General features: G+C 40.3%; 2 protein-coding genes across 4 annotated transcripts; one reads left to right on the forward strand and one right to left on the reverse strand.

Moving 5' to 3' along the window:
• Positions 1-3370: 3370 nt before the first annotated feature.
• On the forward strand, positions 3371-11434 carry ube3a (ubiquitin protein ligase E3A). 2 transcript variants are annotated; one of them, XM_035176314.2, is made up of 11 exons: positions 3371-3655; positions 4894-4940; positions 5092-5372; positions 5465-6675; positions 6755-6899; positions 7702-7907; positions 8044-8208; positions 9052-9207; positions 9308-9381; positions 9491-9634; positions 10363-11434. In XM_035176314.2, coding segments are annotated over exons 2-11 (2505 nt in total). In that variant the 5' UTR covers positions 3371-3655; positions 4894-4938; the 3' UTR covers positions 10484-11434. The 2 variants fall into 2 exon arrangements, with proteins under 2 accessions (XP_035032205.1, XP_035032206.1); XM_035176315.2 differs by having other exon boundaries at positions 3372-3655; positions 5285-5372.
• A 717-nt stretch (positions 11435-12151) lies between these two features.
• cnga3a (cyclic nucleotide gated channel subunit alpha 3a) lies at positions 12152-18520 on the reverse strand. 2 transcript variants are annotated; one of them, XM_035176318.2, is made up of 9 exons: positions 18305-18520; positions 16488-16606; positions 16159-16248; positions 15430-15558; positions 15225-15284; positions 14574-14771; positions 14343-14444; positions 14149-14255; positions 12152-14038 (listed from the first exon to the last, which is right to left on the reverse strand). In XM_035176318.2, the coding sequence occupies exons 2-9, from the start codon at positions 16580-16582 to the stop codon at positions 12642-12644; spliced, it is 2178 nt and encodes a 725-aa protein (XP_035032209.1). In that variant the 5' UTR covers positions 16583-16606; positions 18305-18520; the 3' UTR covers positions 12152-12641. The 2 variants fall into 2 exon arrangements, with proteins under 2 accessions (XP_035032209.1, XP_035032207.1); XM_035176316.2 differs by having other exon boundaries at positions 15430-15603.
• Between the last annotated feature and the right edge of the window lie 542 nt (positions 18521-19062).

Here is a 19062-nt window from a genome sequence, read left to right on the forward strand (position 1 = left end):
AGATGGCAGCGGTTTGACTACCTGCTTCGTACGTCAGGTTTGGTTTATGGTTTATGAATATGGTTTAGAGGTTATGGATGAGGTTTCTCTGCGTTGGCCTCCATCAACACAGCGAGGGAACATGATTAGTGCTTTTCCAGCTTTGGTTTACTCCGACTTCTGTGACGTCTGTGTGTGTGTTTTCAGTAAAATGGAATTTGCTGTATTATATTTATTATATAAATGTATATAGATCATGTTGAATATATAATAATACAATAGTTAGAGATAAGAATAATTAAGGAGCATTATATTGTATATACATTATGTTTGTATGAATTCCTGGGACACATGCACATAATAAGTGGTGGAATGTAATGAATATAATAATTCTTACTTCACAGATTTCACACAAGCTACATGTCATCTCCTAATATATGATGTATTGTTGAAGATTAAACCACCTAACAGTCTTTGAAGTAGGCCTACACAAAATGAGATACATTTTGACCAACTACTATAAAATTTAAATACGTAAATGCATCAGTATTATAGTTTTCTTTAGTATTGATAACCCATATTTGTCTATACTGAGGCCACTTTTCAAAACTCTTCATACAGTTCTCAACACACAGCTCAGCAGTCATCTCATATCCAATATGCACTGATGACCTAAAAACAACACTTTACAACAAAACAAAATGCTTCAGTTGTCATTTTTATTTTTGAAATAATTCACTAATTCCAGCTATTCAATACAACACTACACATATCCTGTCATCTGCATTTGGCCACAGCTTCATATCTGCATCACAGCTTATATCCTTTCTTCATCACACCCAGAGGAAGAATCCTTCTGCAGCCTGATCCATCCCTGACAGTCTCCTGCAGACACGATATGTCAGCCATTCATTTTGTCCAAGAGGGACCTCTGATCATGTGCTGGAGGTCATACGTATCCTCTGTGGAGCTGAGGTGAGGGGAGAGGAAGGTGGAAAGAGCAGCGTCCTGGATGGGCTGTAAACCACTATGTGACTGGGAGAGAATGGTGAAACAACACGTTCCTCCCATTTAATAAAAGAACGATCTGGATTGATTTCACCTCACCCACCAGCTTCCCTCACCTGGCACACATCTTCAATAGAAGTCATCAAAGAGAAAAGTCCTGCTCAGTGCTGTCTTTTAAAAAAATTTTTAAATTGTATTAAACAAGGACAACGTACAAAAACATTAATCTCAAAATGAGAAGAGATGATTTATGCCAGATTTAGCTATCAGCTAATTTCCATCTGGAGTTTATGCACATTTTTTTAGCTGTAGCAGAAAGTTCACAGTAACGGTGTGTTGTTTTCAAGTCTAGAACATATATGAAACCTTTGAGTGGTTGTGTATATAGTTACACTCAGCTGTAGGTTTATAAAGTACACCTACCTAAAACTAATGTGGTCCAACACAGAAGTCCAGGAATAGAATCTCCTTCATGAAGGGTTTAATATTCAGTTTTAGTGAAACTCATTTAGAGAGTTCTTGATTCAACTTTGTTTGGATTTTGGCGACTGCATTTAATGATGATTTTGAATTCTCATTTCATTGAGGTGATCCTATTCAGCCTACGCTCACTGATATGAATGGGTTGGAACATACAGTATAATGGAAACAGCGAAGATTCTATTTCCTGTCTGTTCAACTTAAATCACAATGTTTCAATGAATGAATGAAAGGAAACTCCTACTGCTCCCTTAATTTTTTGTCTATTGACGCATTTTTGAACATACTTGAAAAGAAAACTCTGTACACTTGTCCAGTCTAGTGAAAAAGTATATATTTTATGATTGTGGTGCATGATCGAGGCAAAATGGCTAAATTTTGCCCCCGAACAGTTTTGAAAGCAAAGACCCCATTTTCAACTTTGCCCAAGATCTATGAATATTAGGCCCAGCCTTTAAAAAAAGCCTCTTTTTCAATAACCTAAACCTACACAGGATATCAACACTTTTTATTTATTGGTCAAATTTCAAATCATCCGGATCTTTTGCCATTTCAACACCTCGTATTTGACAAGCTAGTCCCACAGCATTCATCAACTTTTGTTAGTCTAAACTTTAGACATTTCGGATGTTTGATTGTGAATCTCTTTAGTTGAACAGTGTGTGTGTGACAGACAGCAGGGTAGTGAGGATGGAGCTCTTCCATTCTAGCTCTAGTCTTTACCCTGCGACTTGTTTTATACCATAGGTTTTGGTAACATCCCTAAATAAAGTCATTTTTCTTATTCATTCAGTTTCTCCCAGTTCTTTGCCATGTGTTTAAATTGCAGGTTCATGTGTGTAGATAGTTTATCGGCATTACATGTGATTTCTGATATTGTCCTATTCTACTCTTTCAGTTGTCGTTCTAGTTCAAACATAACTGCATTAGAGGAAATTAAAATTCACACTAAGATCTCTTCTTCATATTGCCATTTTCTCATTGACATAAGCTCAATTTAGGATCAATATGAGATTTACATTACTTTCTCATACTTCTTAAATCTAGCTCATGGGAAATAGCCTTCCTCTTGTCTTAGCTAGCCAGATCTTAAATTGCTCATATTTCTCTTGGAGACACAGATTACAATAATAAGAAGATTATCAATCAAACTTTATTTATATAGCATCTTTCAAACAAATAAATTGCAGTACAAAGTGCTTGACAAGCAGTTGACAAAATGTAAAAAAAAAAAACTTTCATGAGTTAAGACAACAATTCACTCATCCATTTTTAAACATAACAAAACAAATGATAATTAACTAGTTAAAAGTTAATAAAGACATATACTTCTTATACTAAGAATGAAAACATACAGAGTATATTAGAAAATAACTCAAAAATAAGATTACTTTTAGTATATCATAGTATATGAGTATATCATAATAAATAAAACTAGTGTTACAAGCCGTGAAATGATAAAACACTACATGAAAGCCGGAAGAAAAAGACAGGTTTTTAGTTTAGTTTATAAAATAAAGTCAGATCCTCTGGAAGTCTGCTCCATCGCCTCAGAGGAAAGTAAATGATAATTAAAATTACTCCAGAATACGTACATTTTCACCACTTTCTAATTTTCTGCAAACTTTGGTAACGATTTGAGCATGTTGAAGCCCTCAAAAAGCCAATTCATTTGCCTGAAAAAAAAAAATTAATAATAATCCTTTCAATTTCAATAGGGCCTCCCACTGTCTCCTACTGTTCGGTGCTCGGGCCCTAATCAAGTCATCTCCCATCTAAATGAACCAGGTCCAGATGTGTGCAGCTGTAATGATGTGTGGTGTGTTTCTTTATGTCAGTGGGTGGAGGAGGAGGGGGAGGAAGAGGAGGAGGAGGAGGAGGAGGGGGCGGGAGCCTGGATGTTTGACAGCCGCCGCGCTGCATGCCGGGATACGAGGCTCTCTTGTTTACACGGTAGCAGAGTAGGATGTGTTGTTTTGATCTTCTGACTAAAAGTCTTGTTCACGTCGTGTCGCCGCAGCTGAGTTGGACTGAGCTGAGCAGACCCGAAGCGGAGCCGCAGAGAGCGAAGGGGCCCGAGTGAGAATCAGCCGCGGACACACTGACACAACACACCGCTGCTTTTTGCACCGTCACTGACACACACACACACACACACAGGCACAGGCAGCTACCCTTCAAATCACAGGTCGGTACTCGCACTGATGCACGTGTCACAACTATTTATAAATGTGTTTGTATACATGCAGCTCGGAAGGTTGTTGATTTGTTTATCGGACGGGTGTGTTTTCTGACGCGCTGTCACGTTGCTGTTGAATGTGACAGCTCGCGTGTCCGATTTTAGCATCATCATGCTGGAGAATTGTGTTGAACTCCAGTGATGTAAAGTCGTTCTTTACTTTGCTGAATCACATCTCTCTTACAGCCCCGAGTTCTCCGATTTGTTTTGTTTATTATTTGTTGTCTGTGTTGTGTGTTTTTGTTTGTTTGTTTGTTTGTTTGTTTGTTTGTTGTTTTCAGCTGTGACTAAGTATTTGACAGTAAAATATGAGCAGGGTTTCAAATCTTTGAATAAACTCCCTCAGTGTATTTGTGAAAACTAACTCATGTAGTTTTCCTCACAGTATCTTTACCATTCATTTCATAACTAGCTTTTAGCTGAAACATGTGTCTAATATTGTCCCCAGTATGATAACTGTATGAAGAAGGATCGGGTTTATTAAACACACTTAGTAGAGCCCAGATGATCAACCAGCTGATATTATAGACGTGTGTGTTGCAATAGACAAATGTAAAAAGAGATGTTTCAGGTCATTTAGCGGCAGTGTCACTCCTGAGCTCTGATTTTTAAACTGTAAAACGTCAGACTCGAACAAATATCTCGCACACAGCGCTCAAAAAACTGATCTCAGTTTTTATTTTTATTTTTATTTTTGTTGTATTTATGTGAAGATGGTTCAGATATCAGATTCTCAAATATCGATATTGGCATTAGCTTCAAAATTCCTATTTGCCAAATACATATAAAATGACTGAAATGTGACACCCAATATCCATTGTTATCAATACGGTTGTTTATCACTTCTGGAATAATATCCTAAGTGTAGTGGCTCCATGCTCTGGTAAAAAAACATTTCCCTTCCTGGTGCTTCCCTTCAGCAACACATCTGCTACCTTCATTGTGAATCCTACCTGGTCTAGTGCTCAGTTCCCCCTGGTGTATACAAATATAAATGCAAAAATAACAAATAATAATTATCACAATATATCAAACTAATGAAATAGCTCCTACACTAAGACTAAGATAAGATAAATAGTAAACGTGCAATATGTGTTTGATACAATGATGTATACAATATATATAATGTAAACTGAATATATACAGTGTAAAAATGGTATAACATCATTGTTAAACTTTCCTTTCAGAGGATCATCCTTTGGACCTGCAGGAGGAAACTTGAATCCAGCCGAATGTAAGTGACCCCTTTCACGACTTGTTCAATATCAACTTCTGCTGGGTTGCTGGGTTTATTACTTGCATTGCAATTATGTGTTTGTGCTTGTTGCTAATAAGTGATGACACTGACTCACGCGGCAAACTTCCTGTTTGAATATCATACACAGGAACAGAACGACTGCAAAGCATCTCATTGAGCGCTACTTTCAGCAGTTAACTGAAGGCTGTGGAAATGGCAACTGCACGAATGAGTTTTGCGCATCATGCTGCAATTTTCAACCTTTGGATAACAATTCAGCCGCTGCCAAAGCGCTGGAGATGTTTAAGATTAACGCCAAACTCTGTCCTCACCCCTCCAAGAGAGAATCTGACACCTTGCACCCAGACTCCAGGGTTGACGAGAAGATGAGTGACATGGACCATTGTCCCGACAAGGAGGACTTCTCAGGTAAGCAGACTCCAGGATTCTTTTGCACACCGACATTGTCAACTGACAGTCAACTGTCTTAATTCCGTTTTCAATGTGTTGCTTTGTTGCAGATGTGCATTATCTCACAGAGAACAACGTGTGTACGATCCTGAGTTTCTGCGAGGAGCAGGGAGACTACTCTGCTCTCATCCGCGTCATTGGCAGAATTTTCTCCACTGCAGAAACCCTGATGAAGAGTTTTAGGAAGGACGAACCAAATCCAACAGATGACCTGGACTCTTTAACACCAACAGATGTGGACAAGCACAAGAAGCAGAGTGAGCCACCCTTGGAAAAGGTCGGTGCTTCCTCTGCAGCTGCTTTTCCAGACGAGTCTCCTAGAGAAATGTTCGACCCCTGTGAGGTTACTGTGGACGTTGACGCCGTGAGGAGAGTCTACGACAGACTTCTAACCATCGACCAGGTGGAGACCGCTCTCGTGAATGCTCTTATTTACCTCACCCCAAACATGGAACTTGACCTAGATTACCTTGATGTGTACGAAAATAACCCAGATTACTTGAATATCTTCATCATTGTTTTGGAGAACAGTAACCTTCACAGTCCAGAGTACCTTGAGGTGGCGTTGCCGCAGTTCTGCAAGGCAATGAGCAAGCTGCCGGTCACTGCTCTCGCAAGACTGTCAAAGCTCTGGTCAACGTACGGTCTCCCACACATCCGCCGCATGATGGAGACCTTCCAGCAGCTCATCACTTTCACAGTCGTCAGCAACGAATATGATGGTGAAAATCTGGTCAACGATGACGAGACTGTGGTGGCTGCTACTCAGTGTTTAAAGGTTGCCTTCTATGCAAGTATCCTGGGCGGAGACGTAGACGTCGAGCACAATGAGGAGGATGACGATGACTCTGAGTCGGATGAGCTCAGCCTTCACGAGTTGCTGGGTGAGGAGCGGCTCTATAAGAAGGGTCCTCGGACAGACCCCCTGGAGAAAGAACTGGGGGTTCGGTCCATAGATTGTATAAGACCTCTCATCACCCATGAAGATTTTATCAACGAGTCAGTGAACGATGTAGTGGAGATGGACAAAGATTTCACCTTTTTCAAGGTCAACGCCGAAACCAAGTTCTCTTTTCAGAGCTGCCCCTTCATCCTCAGTGTCATCACCAAGAACCAAGGACTTTACTATGACAACAGGATAAGAATGTACAGTGAACGGCGCCTTACCGCCCTCTACAGCATGGTGCAGGGACAGCAGCCCAACCCCTATCTCAAGCTCAAAGTTCGCAGAGATCACATCATCGATGACGCCCTGGTCAGGGTGAGTCCCAGGAAGTCACATTAGTGTTGGGCGTTGTGTTGAAGTGACGTAGTTTCATTGAATCCTCTGTGTGTTGCAGCTGGAGATGATCTCCATGGAGAACCCCTCTGACCTGAAGAAGCAGCTGTTTGTTGAGTTTGAGGGGGAGCAAGGTGTCGACGAAGGAGGGGTGTCGAAGGAGTTCTTTTTGTTGGTCTTGGAGGAAATTTTCAATATTGATATCGGTGAGACCATTTTACAATGTTTTTATTTGTCTCCTTTTTTGTGATAATTTTTTTTTATTTATCAGAGAAATGTAAAATGCACAAAATATACCCAAATAATTAATAAACGAAAAAGGGCAAGCCAAAGGAAAGAAATCTGGATCCAGGCCACTTACAGGATATCAGTGTAGATGGTTTGGGAGGTTTGTTGAGTGATTACCAAGCCTCTGTAATTGATTCGTTTATACAACAAGTATACAACGTCATGATTCGTCAGAAGCCAATCAGGAAAAGAAAGGGAGTTTGTGATTGCTGATGTAAGCCCTATTAATAGTGCTCGATTTTTATTTTATATTTGCTTCCTATGCATCAGTGTGTCACATCATATTCAAGTTATTGTTTAACATTTAGAAAAAGTAACTTTCTTGTTGCACAAAGACTAGAGAGGATGGACACAGTGTGCCTGGCTCTGTCCAAAGGTAACAAATCCAGAGCACTTTATACCTCAATTAATACATTCCTAGAAAAATCTAAGTTTGAAAATAACAATTTGGGGTTTTACAAGAGGATATTTGTTGAGCTGTTTATTGGCGAGGAGAAGTTACTTCCTGGTGTTTGTCCTGGTTGCCTGGAAAAAAACAGAAGATTTAACATCATAATTTTGGTCAGATTTCCAGTCTTTATACTAAGCTAACTGTCTTCATGTTTCACAAACAGACCTGAAATTATCGATCTCTGAAACTAAGCGTTTCACTGAATACGTGTATTTCAAAAATGCATTTTTATTCATTTTTTTTCTCAATTTTGTGATTTTTCTGAACAGGAATGTTCACCTACGACAATGATACAAAAGTCTTCTGGTTTAATTCGTCCTCACTGGAGAATGAAGCGCAGTACACACTCATTGGAATCGTCCTGGGACTCGCCATTTACAACAACTGCATCCTGGACGTCCATTTCCCTATGGTCGTCTACAGGAAACTGTTGGGGAAGAAGGGGACGTACTTGGACCTGTCTGACTCACATCCAGTATAGTAACTTTCTCTTAAGTTAATAAAAAACAGACTAGATATCATGTTTTACCAGTCATGCAGCAGTTTGTAAAAATGATTGATTCCTGTAGGTTCACTGCAGAACTTGACAGCAAATGTTTCTGTTGTTGCAGCCTCTCTACCAAAGTCTGAAGGGTTTACTTGAATACACCGACAATGTGGAGGAAGACATGTCGCTCACCTTCCAGATATCACACACAGACCTTTTTGGAAACCCTTTGTTATATGACCTAAAGGAGGAGGGAGACCAGATCCCTGTTACCAAAGAGAACAGACAGGTGATGTGTTTGAAATCCACTGTTGTGTTTAAAATGAGTCTGGGGAATTTCTGCTGATGTGGCCAAAAGTGACAAGCACAAGATTATGGTCTTAATGTCTTGCGCCAAAAATGTAATTTGTAGCCAGAATCTATGCAGTAGCACTCAGGGGATGGAGCTGAGTAGTGAGGTCCCACCAATGCACACACTTGGCAATCGTCAGCATCAAGTCAAACCAACAGGGTGAATCGAAGTAGTAAGGACCTAAAATGACAGAAACCATCTTTGATTTAAAAAGAGTTTTTAGTTTGTGCCATGTCCTATCCTCTAACATGGAGGAGACAGGGATTACGATTTATAATGCAGCCAGGTACCAGGGGGCGATAAATATAATTCGGCTTCACTTTCGGGGAGCTGTCATGCCGTTCATATTCATATACAGTCTACAGGTATTGATCATACTAGTTAAAATAAGGCCAAAAACGTGTGAACCCTTTTTAGAAATTACATAATCTTGTGTTAAAGCACAACAGTTCTATATGTAAGTGATGACTATATATGATTTTGACAAATTTTCCTTGCAAGAGCTGCAGTAAACCACTTATAGAGGAAGTTGGAGCTCTAGACAGGAACTTGATATCAAGTTTGGATTTTCCTGACTAAGTAGAGGAAAAATATCTGACAATTAGTTGTTCCTCTTTTGGTTGAAATATACACTTCACAACACTGTGTATGAATGAGCTGTTAATAATGTAATTTAAAATTGTCATCTCCCTCCTAAAAGCACAGAATTAAGTGACTCACAAAAATGAATGCCTGCTTTGCTGTACATTTAAAAGGTGTTTTTACATTTCTAATTCACAGGAGTTTGTGGATCTCTATGCTGAATACATACTGAACGAGAGCGTGGAACGACAATTCAGAGCCTTCAAAAAAGGTTTCCTAATGGTCACAAACGAGTCCCCACTGAAATATTTGTTCAGACCAGAGGAAGTGGAACTGCTTATCTGTGGAAGCAGGGTGAGGAAGTTAACCTTCTTCTTTTTTTTTTTTTACTCCTTGCTGCTTTATTGTAGCCGGTGTTTTATGACTTACAGATAAATCTCTTGTGATTTCACAGAAACTTGACTTTGAGGCACTTGAAAAGACCACCGAATATGATGGCGGTTATAGCAAAGATAGTGAAATTATAAAGTAAGTCTGGCGTTAACTGGAATCTGATAGCATTTTTTAAGAAGCAGGTCATATTTTAGAATTGACAGGTCATTGCTGTTTAGAGTTACTTTTTATTTTCTGCTCACAGATATTTCTGGGAAACGATTCACTCGTTTGCTGAAGAGCAGAAGAGGTTGTTCCTTCAGTTTACTACCGGCACAGACAGAGCACCAGTTGGCGGACTCGGCAAATTAAAAATGATCATCGCCAAGAACGGCTCAGACACAGACAGGTACAGAAGAGTGTGGTGCATTTTCAAAATAAAAGCTCTGTATTTCAGCACCGATATAAAACATTGCAGCAACAAAACAAACATTGTGCTTTTATGTTCTTGACAAATTGCTGGCAATTCAATACATTTTGCTGCCATGATGGATATTAACACCAGTCTGATACGGTGAAATAAAAGTTATGAAATTATCAACATGATATGGCAGTAATTTTGGCTCCCAGTTGCCTCCCATTGCTGTAGTTTATCTGAGAACATAGAAGATGACATGTTCAACTCGGCCTGCAAACTGGCCATCAAAGGCTCCACCCCCCCCTGTAAAGCCCTGTTTATTAATGGAATTAATATTGAACAGACTGCATGTCCAAATCACACCAAATGTGACACTGCACTTCCCTGGGCCTTAAATAATACACATGGCAAGTGTGAAGCCATGTTCGTTCCACATATAGGCAGAGATTTGTGGAATTAGTTGACAGGATTCAGCAACCAAAACTCAATAAGATGCAAAAGCCTTACACAGTTATTGTTGTTATTTGTTTAAATGTACCTTTAAGATAAGTTGTGTCTAAGGAGGTAAGGCAGGTTGTCAGCTAATCACAGAGTCCCCAGCTCCTCCTGTCTACATGGCTACATGTGCTTGCTCCCAATGGTTAGGCTGATTCCTGGCCTAGTGGCTTGCTGTCATCTGCATGTTAATCAGTGTTTTTGACTTCCATCCTCTCCTGCAGGTTACCAACCTCTCACACCTGCTTTAATGCACTGCTGCTCCCAGAGTACACCTCCAAAGAGAAACTGAAAGAAAGACTCCTCAAGGCCATCACTTACGCCAAAGGATTTGGGATGCTGTGACAGATCCACAGAGAGTTTTCTGACTGCATTATAACAAAAAAGGGAATGCTGCAGAAATGCAGATGGAAATGAGACCATGACACAAAATGCTGCAGTAACCCTGTGCCTAACTCACCTCTATCAGTCGAGCTCCAGTGTCAGCCTTTCACTCCGAGGCCTCTCTTCCTCTGAGAGTCAGTTTCATTTACATTAGGTTTTCCAAAGAGTTTTAACATGGCACTTACATCCGTTCTCTTTTCCACGTGTGTTTTGTTTCTGAGCCAACATAAAAAGAAATATTTGTGAAACTGTGAAAGTGCACTTATACACAGTGTTTTAGGGAATGCCAGCACATGCATTTATTCTTTAGATTTAGTCTGACCTGTCTTATATTTCTGCAGTTCTTCATAATGTAGCAGTCGTCGGTCCTTAGCCCATCTTCCTACATCTGAGTGGACTGGGCGTAACGGTGCTTCTTGGTTATGAATGTCATCGAGGTGAAGCCTTTTTATTACAGCCTCACTGACGAGCTTATATATTTGAACTGTTTCCTGCCAGTCACAGAACAAACTCACCTCCAACCGAAAGGTTATTTTAAAGTATTTCTGTGTTGTGTAACGTTTGAAAAGAATACTGTGTGTTGTGAAATGGTGAACCCGAGTATGCGTTTTTGGTTTGGATAATGTTTTAGAATGTATTTACTGACTTGTCGGTTCAGACTCTCACATCCTCAAAAAGGTTTTTTTCTCTTCTCTCGGTTTGTTTCCTGTAAAGTGCCAGTGACTGCACATTAGTGGGTGTGATCACCACGTGTGTAACGCCTGTTGGAGCAGAAGAGTCACATTAAATGTTTTTATTAGGCCAAATAACTCAGGTACATCAATTATGTGCAGATAATGTGAAAATCCCCTGTAAAGAAAGAATTATGCAAAGTTAATAAAAGGTGAAAAAAAATCTATAAAGTTTGTCTTAAATATTGAAAGAGTTTCTACTAATAACATGGTATAGATCACTCAAAGCTGCTGAGGTCGATACATTTATAATAGCAAAGCATCACACGACTGTGCATAATGTGAAAAGGGTTGATCTTAGTGACAAATGCGTTAAAGATGTATCACCAGATGCTGCAGTGAATCTCAACTCAAACTGCCTTCAAGACACTGTTAGAATTCAATGAATGTTGTTGCCATGACGGAGATCAGCACCCATGACACCAATGAATGTCTGTATCAGTCTTATATGAGGAAATACAAATAATCAGACTATCAAAATGACAATTTTGACCAGCAGGCCGCCAGTTTCCAACTGCTGCTGTAGTTTATCCGTAGAAGAAATGTTCAACTCGGTCCACAGACTGAAGAAAAACGTTCCCACCCCCACTGACTGCTGAAGGTATCCTGTGTCCAAATCACTCCAAATTCAAAACTGCCCATCCCTAGGCCATTTACAATAAACATAAGTGTGAAGCCGATAAGATGAACGGTTTGCGATTAATTTGTTCAACACACAGACAGACGTTTGTGGAATTATTAGATGAGTCGGGTTCCTTTTTTCACATAGGATTTGTAGTTTTCAGTTGTCAGGGTCTTTAAAGGTATGATAAACAAGCAGGGAAACAAAACGTCTTAATGCTCTCACTGCTGCAGAAAACCTGTAAAATGACAGTATAAACACCTACAGTCTGTCATATCTGTTATACGCACATTTTTTATGTTTATTCACATTAACAACATTAACATTGCAGATTTACAACTGCAGAGAATAACTTACAAACAGACCTGGCATGTAGGTTTATTTTGTACATACAAGATCAAATGGATATTGAAGTTGGGAAATTGTGAAAGAGTTTCCTTTGTACTTTAGAAGATATTTCCTGGGAAAATGACGTCAATACTGATCCGAAAAAGAAAACAATTTTCCTAAGGCTATGAAAAGCCATTTGTTTGCATACACTGTGCTTCATACTCAACAGCATGACAACATGAAACTGGCTCTCAATCATAGCGTGCACACAAAATATAAATTTGCTGCATACACTGTACACAATTTGACACATTAAGATGAACAAACATGATGTATAAATAGATAGAAACATGGGCCTTTTCAAAAAGTGTCACTGTTCTATTATGAATGAAAAATCTCGTCTTTTTTTTTGTCAAGTCCTGAGGTGTCGCTCACATCACTGCACTTTTTTGTCTTTGTCGGCCACCACTTCAGAGAGGTCCTGCGGCTGTATGGATTTCACTTTGGACTCCATGTCGGTGATCCTGTTCTTTATCCTCATCTGGCTGGAGGTGAACTGTGCCATCAACTGGGCAAACTTCGTCTGCATCAAGTCCAGGTTGCTCTGCAGATGGGTGACCTTTTCCTCCATGTCTTTGGGATCCGCGCCGGCATTGGCGACCGCCTCGTCGATTAGGTTGTCTTTCATCAAGATGGCTTTCCCCTTCTCCTCCAAAGCCTTCTTGGCGTCTGGATACTCGGTGAGTGCTTCCATCAAGTCATCTTTGGACAGGGCAAAGAGATCGGAATAACCCACACTTCTAATGTTGGCAGTTCTCCTGTTGCCTGCCTTACTGCCCTTGATTCCCAAGATACTAATTTCCCCAAAGTACGCGCCATCACTGAGCACCACAAACTGAGTGACTCCATCATCGGCCACCACGGCGAGCTTCCCCTCCTTGATGATGTACATCTCCCTGCCAATATCCCCCTTCTTACAGATGTAATCTCCAGGACTGAACACCTGCGGCTGCAGCTTCAGCACCAATTCAATCAGGAGACCCGCCTCGCAGTCCTGGAAAATACGCACCTTTTTTAGAGTATCCAAATGGACATTGATGGCGATCTCAGCCTTGAGCTTGTCAGGGAGGTTTTTCAACACCTCCTTCTCATCACAGGTCTTCTTCTCAGTCCACAGGTAGTCAAACCACTTGATGACCCTGGCCTCCAGGTCTTTGGAGACCTTTCGGAACTGCATGTACTGCTTAATAGAATCGATCTTTGCCTGGAACTCAGCACGAGAGGCATTCATGTTGGAGATCATGGCACCGACGTTACCGACGATACTAGCAAAAATCAGGACACCAGTGAGGAAGTCGGCGATGACGAAGAGGTATTCGACATCCCTGACTGGTGCAGGGGTTTCTCCGATGGTGGTGAGGGTCAGTGTTGACCAGTACAGGGAATAGATGTACTTTCTGGCCAAGCGGCCGTGCTCTGGGTGGCTGATGTTGGGATACACCCACGTGTCAGACCCAAAACCTATTGTTTTTGAAATGGCAAAGAACATACAAGCATTCCAGTGGATAATAACCAGGATGTAAAGCACGAGATTGCTGATTCTGAACATGTTCGGGAAGCTGGTTCTGGTTTCAGTCCGCTCGAAGAACTCGAAAAGCCTTGACAGTTTGCAGAGACGGTTGAATCTAAACTCCGGGTTGTTGTATCCGAATTTCAGGAACAGCAGATCAGTGGGGATCATGGAAATCATGTCGTACTTGAACTGAGATGTTGTTCTGTATTTATCTCTCAGTTTCTTGGAGTCTTTTACCAGCAGCCCTTGTTCCAAGTAACCTGAGAGACAAACATGAAAATTAGGAGCCAAATCCAACAAAAGATGTATCCAAATGACACAAATTGTTCCTTTTCTAAATTTTATCTTGAAACATTTTGAAGAATCCAACCTGTTCTTGATCTGACAAATGTGTCTGCGAAGTAGATAAAGTCTGAGGTGTAGTCCAAGAAAAGCCAGAGTTTTGTATAAGAGTTCTGGAGTTCATTAAAACAAGCTCTAGGAAACAGAGAGATTTATTGTCAGATTTTATGAACATCCCACTTAATGAAGAATATGTTTGGATGCAGGTTCAATGGAAAATACCTTGTTACGATCATCATTAGGTTATAAAATACTGGGCCTGCGATGACAGTCAGCCATTTGTAGTACTGGTCTGCAGCTGGATCCATAATCCAGATTTCTTTCCTACAAAAACAACTCAGAATGAATTCCTGTTAAAAGACTTTGTTCATGTTTTTACACACACATGTTCTTTGCGATTCATTTGCCCACAACCAATAGACGTGTTCCATTTCTATCTACTGGTATACTTACGGGGGCTCCGCTTTCTTTTTATCATCCTTCTTATCATCCTTCTTATCATCTTTCTTCTCATCCTTTTTCTCATCTTTCTTCTCATCTTTCTTCTCATCTTTCTTCTCATCCTTCTTCTCATCCTTCTCGTCCTTCTTCTCATCCTTCTCGTCTTTTTTCTCATCTTTTTTAATCTCCTCTTTCTTGTCCTCTTTTTTGCTATAAATCACAAGTTTACTTTGTATGGTGGTGAAAAGGAACGGAGGTGGCCTATGAGGGGCTAGACTGGCTACCAGACTACACGAGGACGCAGTCTACACAGGAGGCTTCACAAAACAGTGTTGGAAGATCTGGTGCAGGTCATACATAATACCAGCAGATGGCACCCCTCTCAAGTGAATGCAATACACTTCTGTACAACCCACATCATAACTTTCAACAAAAAAAAAATCCCTATTGTAAACAAAGGGAGGATTTTTTTCTGTGTAATCCAGGAGGAAAAGGGAGCAAAAACTATGGCGGATTGGACAATGTGGTGTCAGGGATCTCTATGCTATTGGCTATGTTATTTACTGCAGGCTACAGCTCACCAGCGATACTATAACATCCAACAGGATTCCTAAGTTGTTTTTCTAAGAATCTACCTCTATTTTCTGATGTGCACACACTTACTCGTCTGTGTTGTTGCAGTTATTCATGTTGTAAGTAGCCAGCGGCCACTTAGTGGCGAGACTTTGGAAAGAAATGAAGGACATGGTTTTCGCACAGTGAGCGATTGGTTGTTCCTCATGTGAGGTAGATCAGATTAGGTGAGGCAAGAAATGTTCACTTTTAGGAGTCAACCGTCAGCGGTGTTGCCTCACAGTCCAGTACTTACTTTCTCTTACGGACCGCGTCGTTTTGACCCACAGACTGGGCGTTGCTCTCTCGACTGGCGACGTCTTTGAGCTCAGGGCCTCTGAAGCGATCCAGGAAGGAGTCGTGCCTCTCTGTCTCTGGGTGCATTCTGTGAGAGGCCCAGTTTCGCAGCATGAAGAAGAAGTAAGAGAGCCTAAAGAGTCAGTGGGAGGTCAAAGAGCACAAGGTGACTACGCTAGGAACTAACTATTGGTCATACTTACTCATATTTAATATGTAAATACCAGTGGTGGGGGAAGTGTTCAGACCAATAATGTAAAAAATTGAATAGGGAAGGTGCTCATTCTACAGATGAATATCTGACAAAACTCATACAGGATATGATCTGTATGACATTATTGAATTGTTGGAAACAGCATTTTACTATTGTAGCTGCTCGAGGTGAAGCCACTTTTACCTGATATAGCCTATATTAGTCAATTCAGTTTTATTTGTATAGTGCCAAATCACAGCATCCATTATCTCAAGACAGTTAACATTGTAATGTTGACACCTTAGAAATCTCTAAGGCTTGGTTAATGCGAGTGCTTCAAACAGTGGGGAAGTTGTTAACGTTGGGACTTAGATGTGTTGGAGAGGAATTCAACAACCAACCATTGGGAGTATAGTAAAGAGGTCTGTCCCCCCTAAAGGGTTGAAAAAAAAACTTTCCACCATTGGTAAATACCCACTTACTGCCGAAGTTTACCTGGCCATTGCTGCAGCACCTGTAAACGAGCGTCGGTGGGACTCTGAGGATGTTGTTCTCTCAGAGACGTCCTCACAAAGAGAGTGAGCTCTAGTGGAAGACGGCAGGGCAGAAAAAGTGACAGTGACAAGCCTGATATTAAACTACGCAAACTACACGAAACAGCTCATGAAAATGTATGGTCAGTTTCATAGTGGAAGTTTATTGAATAGCAATGCAATCGTTCCTGATTTGGCAGTAAAGGTTAAAGTTACTTCCTAAAAATCCCACCTGCAAACTACCACAGTGAGTATTAACTGAATGTTTAGACTCTTATGTTGATATCAGACCTGCTGTCTCCATTTTCAATGACCGCCAGCTCATCAGCAGGTGTGTTGGAGGACAAACGCTGTCTGGTTGAAAGGGACTTTTCAATCTCTGCCATGTTGTCGTGTCTGGCTGTGCGAGCCTGCAGCACACAGGTACACAAAAATACACAACGTGAGGCTGAAAACATGGTGGTGCACATAGCAGGTTTTACAAGCCAGAAATCATGGATCAAACATTGACTCTTGAGAGCTGTGTTGTTGATGTCTTCACTGAGTACCAGTGTTCACAGTCTGTCTGAGAGGAGAACCTAAAAATACATCCTCATTATGTCCTTAACACTAAACAGGATCAGTCCCCTCGCTCTGTGAACGATCAGCTGCTTTTTAAAATAACTAAGCTATGGCTTACAGGTAGACTATAGTCGCTATGTTTGCTCTTGCATATGGCCTGTTAAGTCAATTAGGGCGCCACATAAAGAACAGTTACAAGTGTTCGTGGCTGAGGGCAGTGACCCTCCTCAGTTCTGAGTGCGGTCTGGGGAAGCAGCCACATCAGCTCCTGTAAAACCACATCCCAAGAAACTATTCTTTTTATATTTTAATACCACTCAGACGTTTTTTAGGCTCTTGTGAAAATTCCTGTGTAATTAAAATTCAAAATGCAACTTAAACGATCTTACTCCTTTTCAAACCTTAAAAAATAGATTTTCTTTGCGTGTGCCTTGGTAAATAATGACTTGCTGATCTCTGGGGAACACCAATGTTTGTAACACGTGCACACATGTAGATTAGTGCTAATTCCAGGGAGTTATCCAACCCCCACTGAACTAAACTATGCTGACAGAATCACCAAGAAGCCGAGTGCCTGAAGGATCAGAGTGTGTGTGGCTGATACTGAGAATACACGTGAACTAAAAGTTGTTCAAAAAAATCAATGTGACTATAATTTGATTTACCTTTATGTTTTTCTATGGTTTTATCTACGTAGCTATGTGTTACATTAACTTACTTTCAAACATTATAACCAACTCTTGTTGTATAATATTTGCCCCTTGAGAGGGTTTTGGTTTGATTCCACCAAGAATCGTGGTTATTCACACTTGTTTGCTTTCTTCATCGTGAAATTGGACAAACTGAAGCAGAGAACCTGAACATCACTCATAACTGATGTTTAAAAATCTAATGCTGACACTTCCATCATTTTATTTTTTGAATAGTGTCTCTGTCGTAATAGAGTCCTTAGAAATAAAAATCAGAGTCTCACAGTTTTACTGTTATTTCTGTTCCTGGAGATTAGTTGTTCTGAAGCACCATGGGTCAAGCACCACTAAGAGGCTTGTGTCTCGGTAAAGTTGTGAATTCACAGAGACAGCCTTTACCCTAATATATCAAGAACTCATTATCCACATTAAAGCCCCTTACACATGTAAATTGACTGTGTGGCTTGGTAGTTTCTTCATAATGTTGTATAGATCAAGGCCTACTGTACACAGTTCAAACACACCTACAGGCCTTCAATGTGTCACACATGCATTATCTGTTTAATGGAAACAGGACATTTCACAAAGACATAATAACTTAATTATTCCCATGATATTATAATATGGTATTATGTACATATCTAAATCTATCAGTCAATATGTTCTCAGTCAAGACTCAGTAAATGTTGTTTCACCAGTTTACATTTTGTGTTTGCTGTAACCACATGTACATTTTGAGACATTTTAACAGTAATTAATTCACTTAATAATTTAATTGATTCCTAATCCAAAAAATAAAACAAAAAGATTTTACTACTTAATACCTGCTGCGTTTTTACGCATAACTTTCTCACTCACCTGTCTGAAGCCTCTTCACACTGACTTTTCCAACCCGAGCGAACGAGCCATTCTCCTCTGATCACCTCCTGATAAATCCATCTTCAAATCACCAGTAGAACATAAATCCTCTCGTCAAAATATTCTTACGATCGTTTCGTTCGCGCACAACGTCACCAAAAATATCGACGTCTTCTCTCCATAATTAGTCCAGAAGCTCTGCTGGACGAGGAGAGAGGAGACAGAGCTGACCAATCACAGATCAGACGAGGGGAGGAGTCCTGTCCATCACTGTCCACAACACACACACGCAAACACACACACACGCAAACACACACACGCACACACACACACACGCAAACACACACACACACACACACACACACACACACACACACACACACACACACACACACACACACTAGATGGTGGAGTAATACAATTTATCATTACATCTTCCACCTGTATTGATGTATTATATTTGATGTACATTATGTCATAATTCATTTGTTATTATGCTCCAATAAATATCCTGCTCTTTCTTATAGAATAAGGAAATAGTTCAAATTCTTCAGGTATACACATTGGTTTCTCATAATTAATTATATGTCGGCATTCGATTTGAGGAGACGGACCATGTGGAATAATTTGTTGACACATAAAGTGGCTTTTGAATGGAACATCCTGAATTGCGAAATAGATCAGAATCGAACCTCTTCATTAGCAACAAATGAGGTGAACAATTGAAGTGATGAAGAGGTTCCTTCCTCACAGTGTTT

Source organism: Hippoglossus stenolepis, chromosome 14 (assembly GCF_022539355.2).
Source record: "Hippoglossus stenolepis isolate QCI-W04-F060 chromosome 14, HSTE1.2, whole genome shotgun sequence".
In the NCBI taxonomy this organism is placed as follows: Eukaryota; Metazoa; Chordata; class Actinopteri; order Pleuronectiformes; family Pleuronectidae; genus Hippoglossus; species Hippoglossus stenolepis.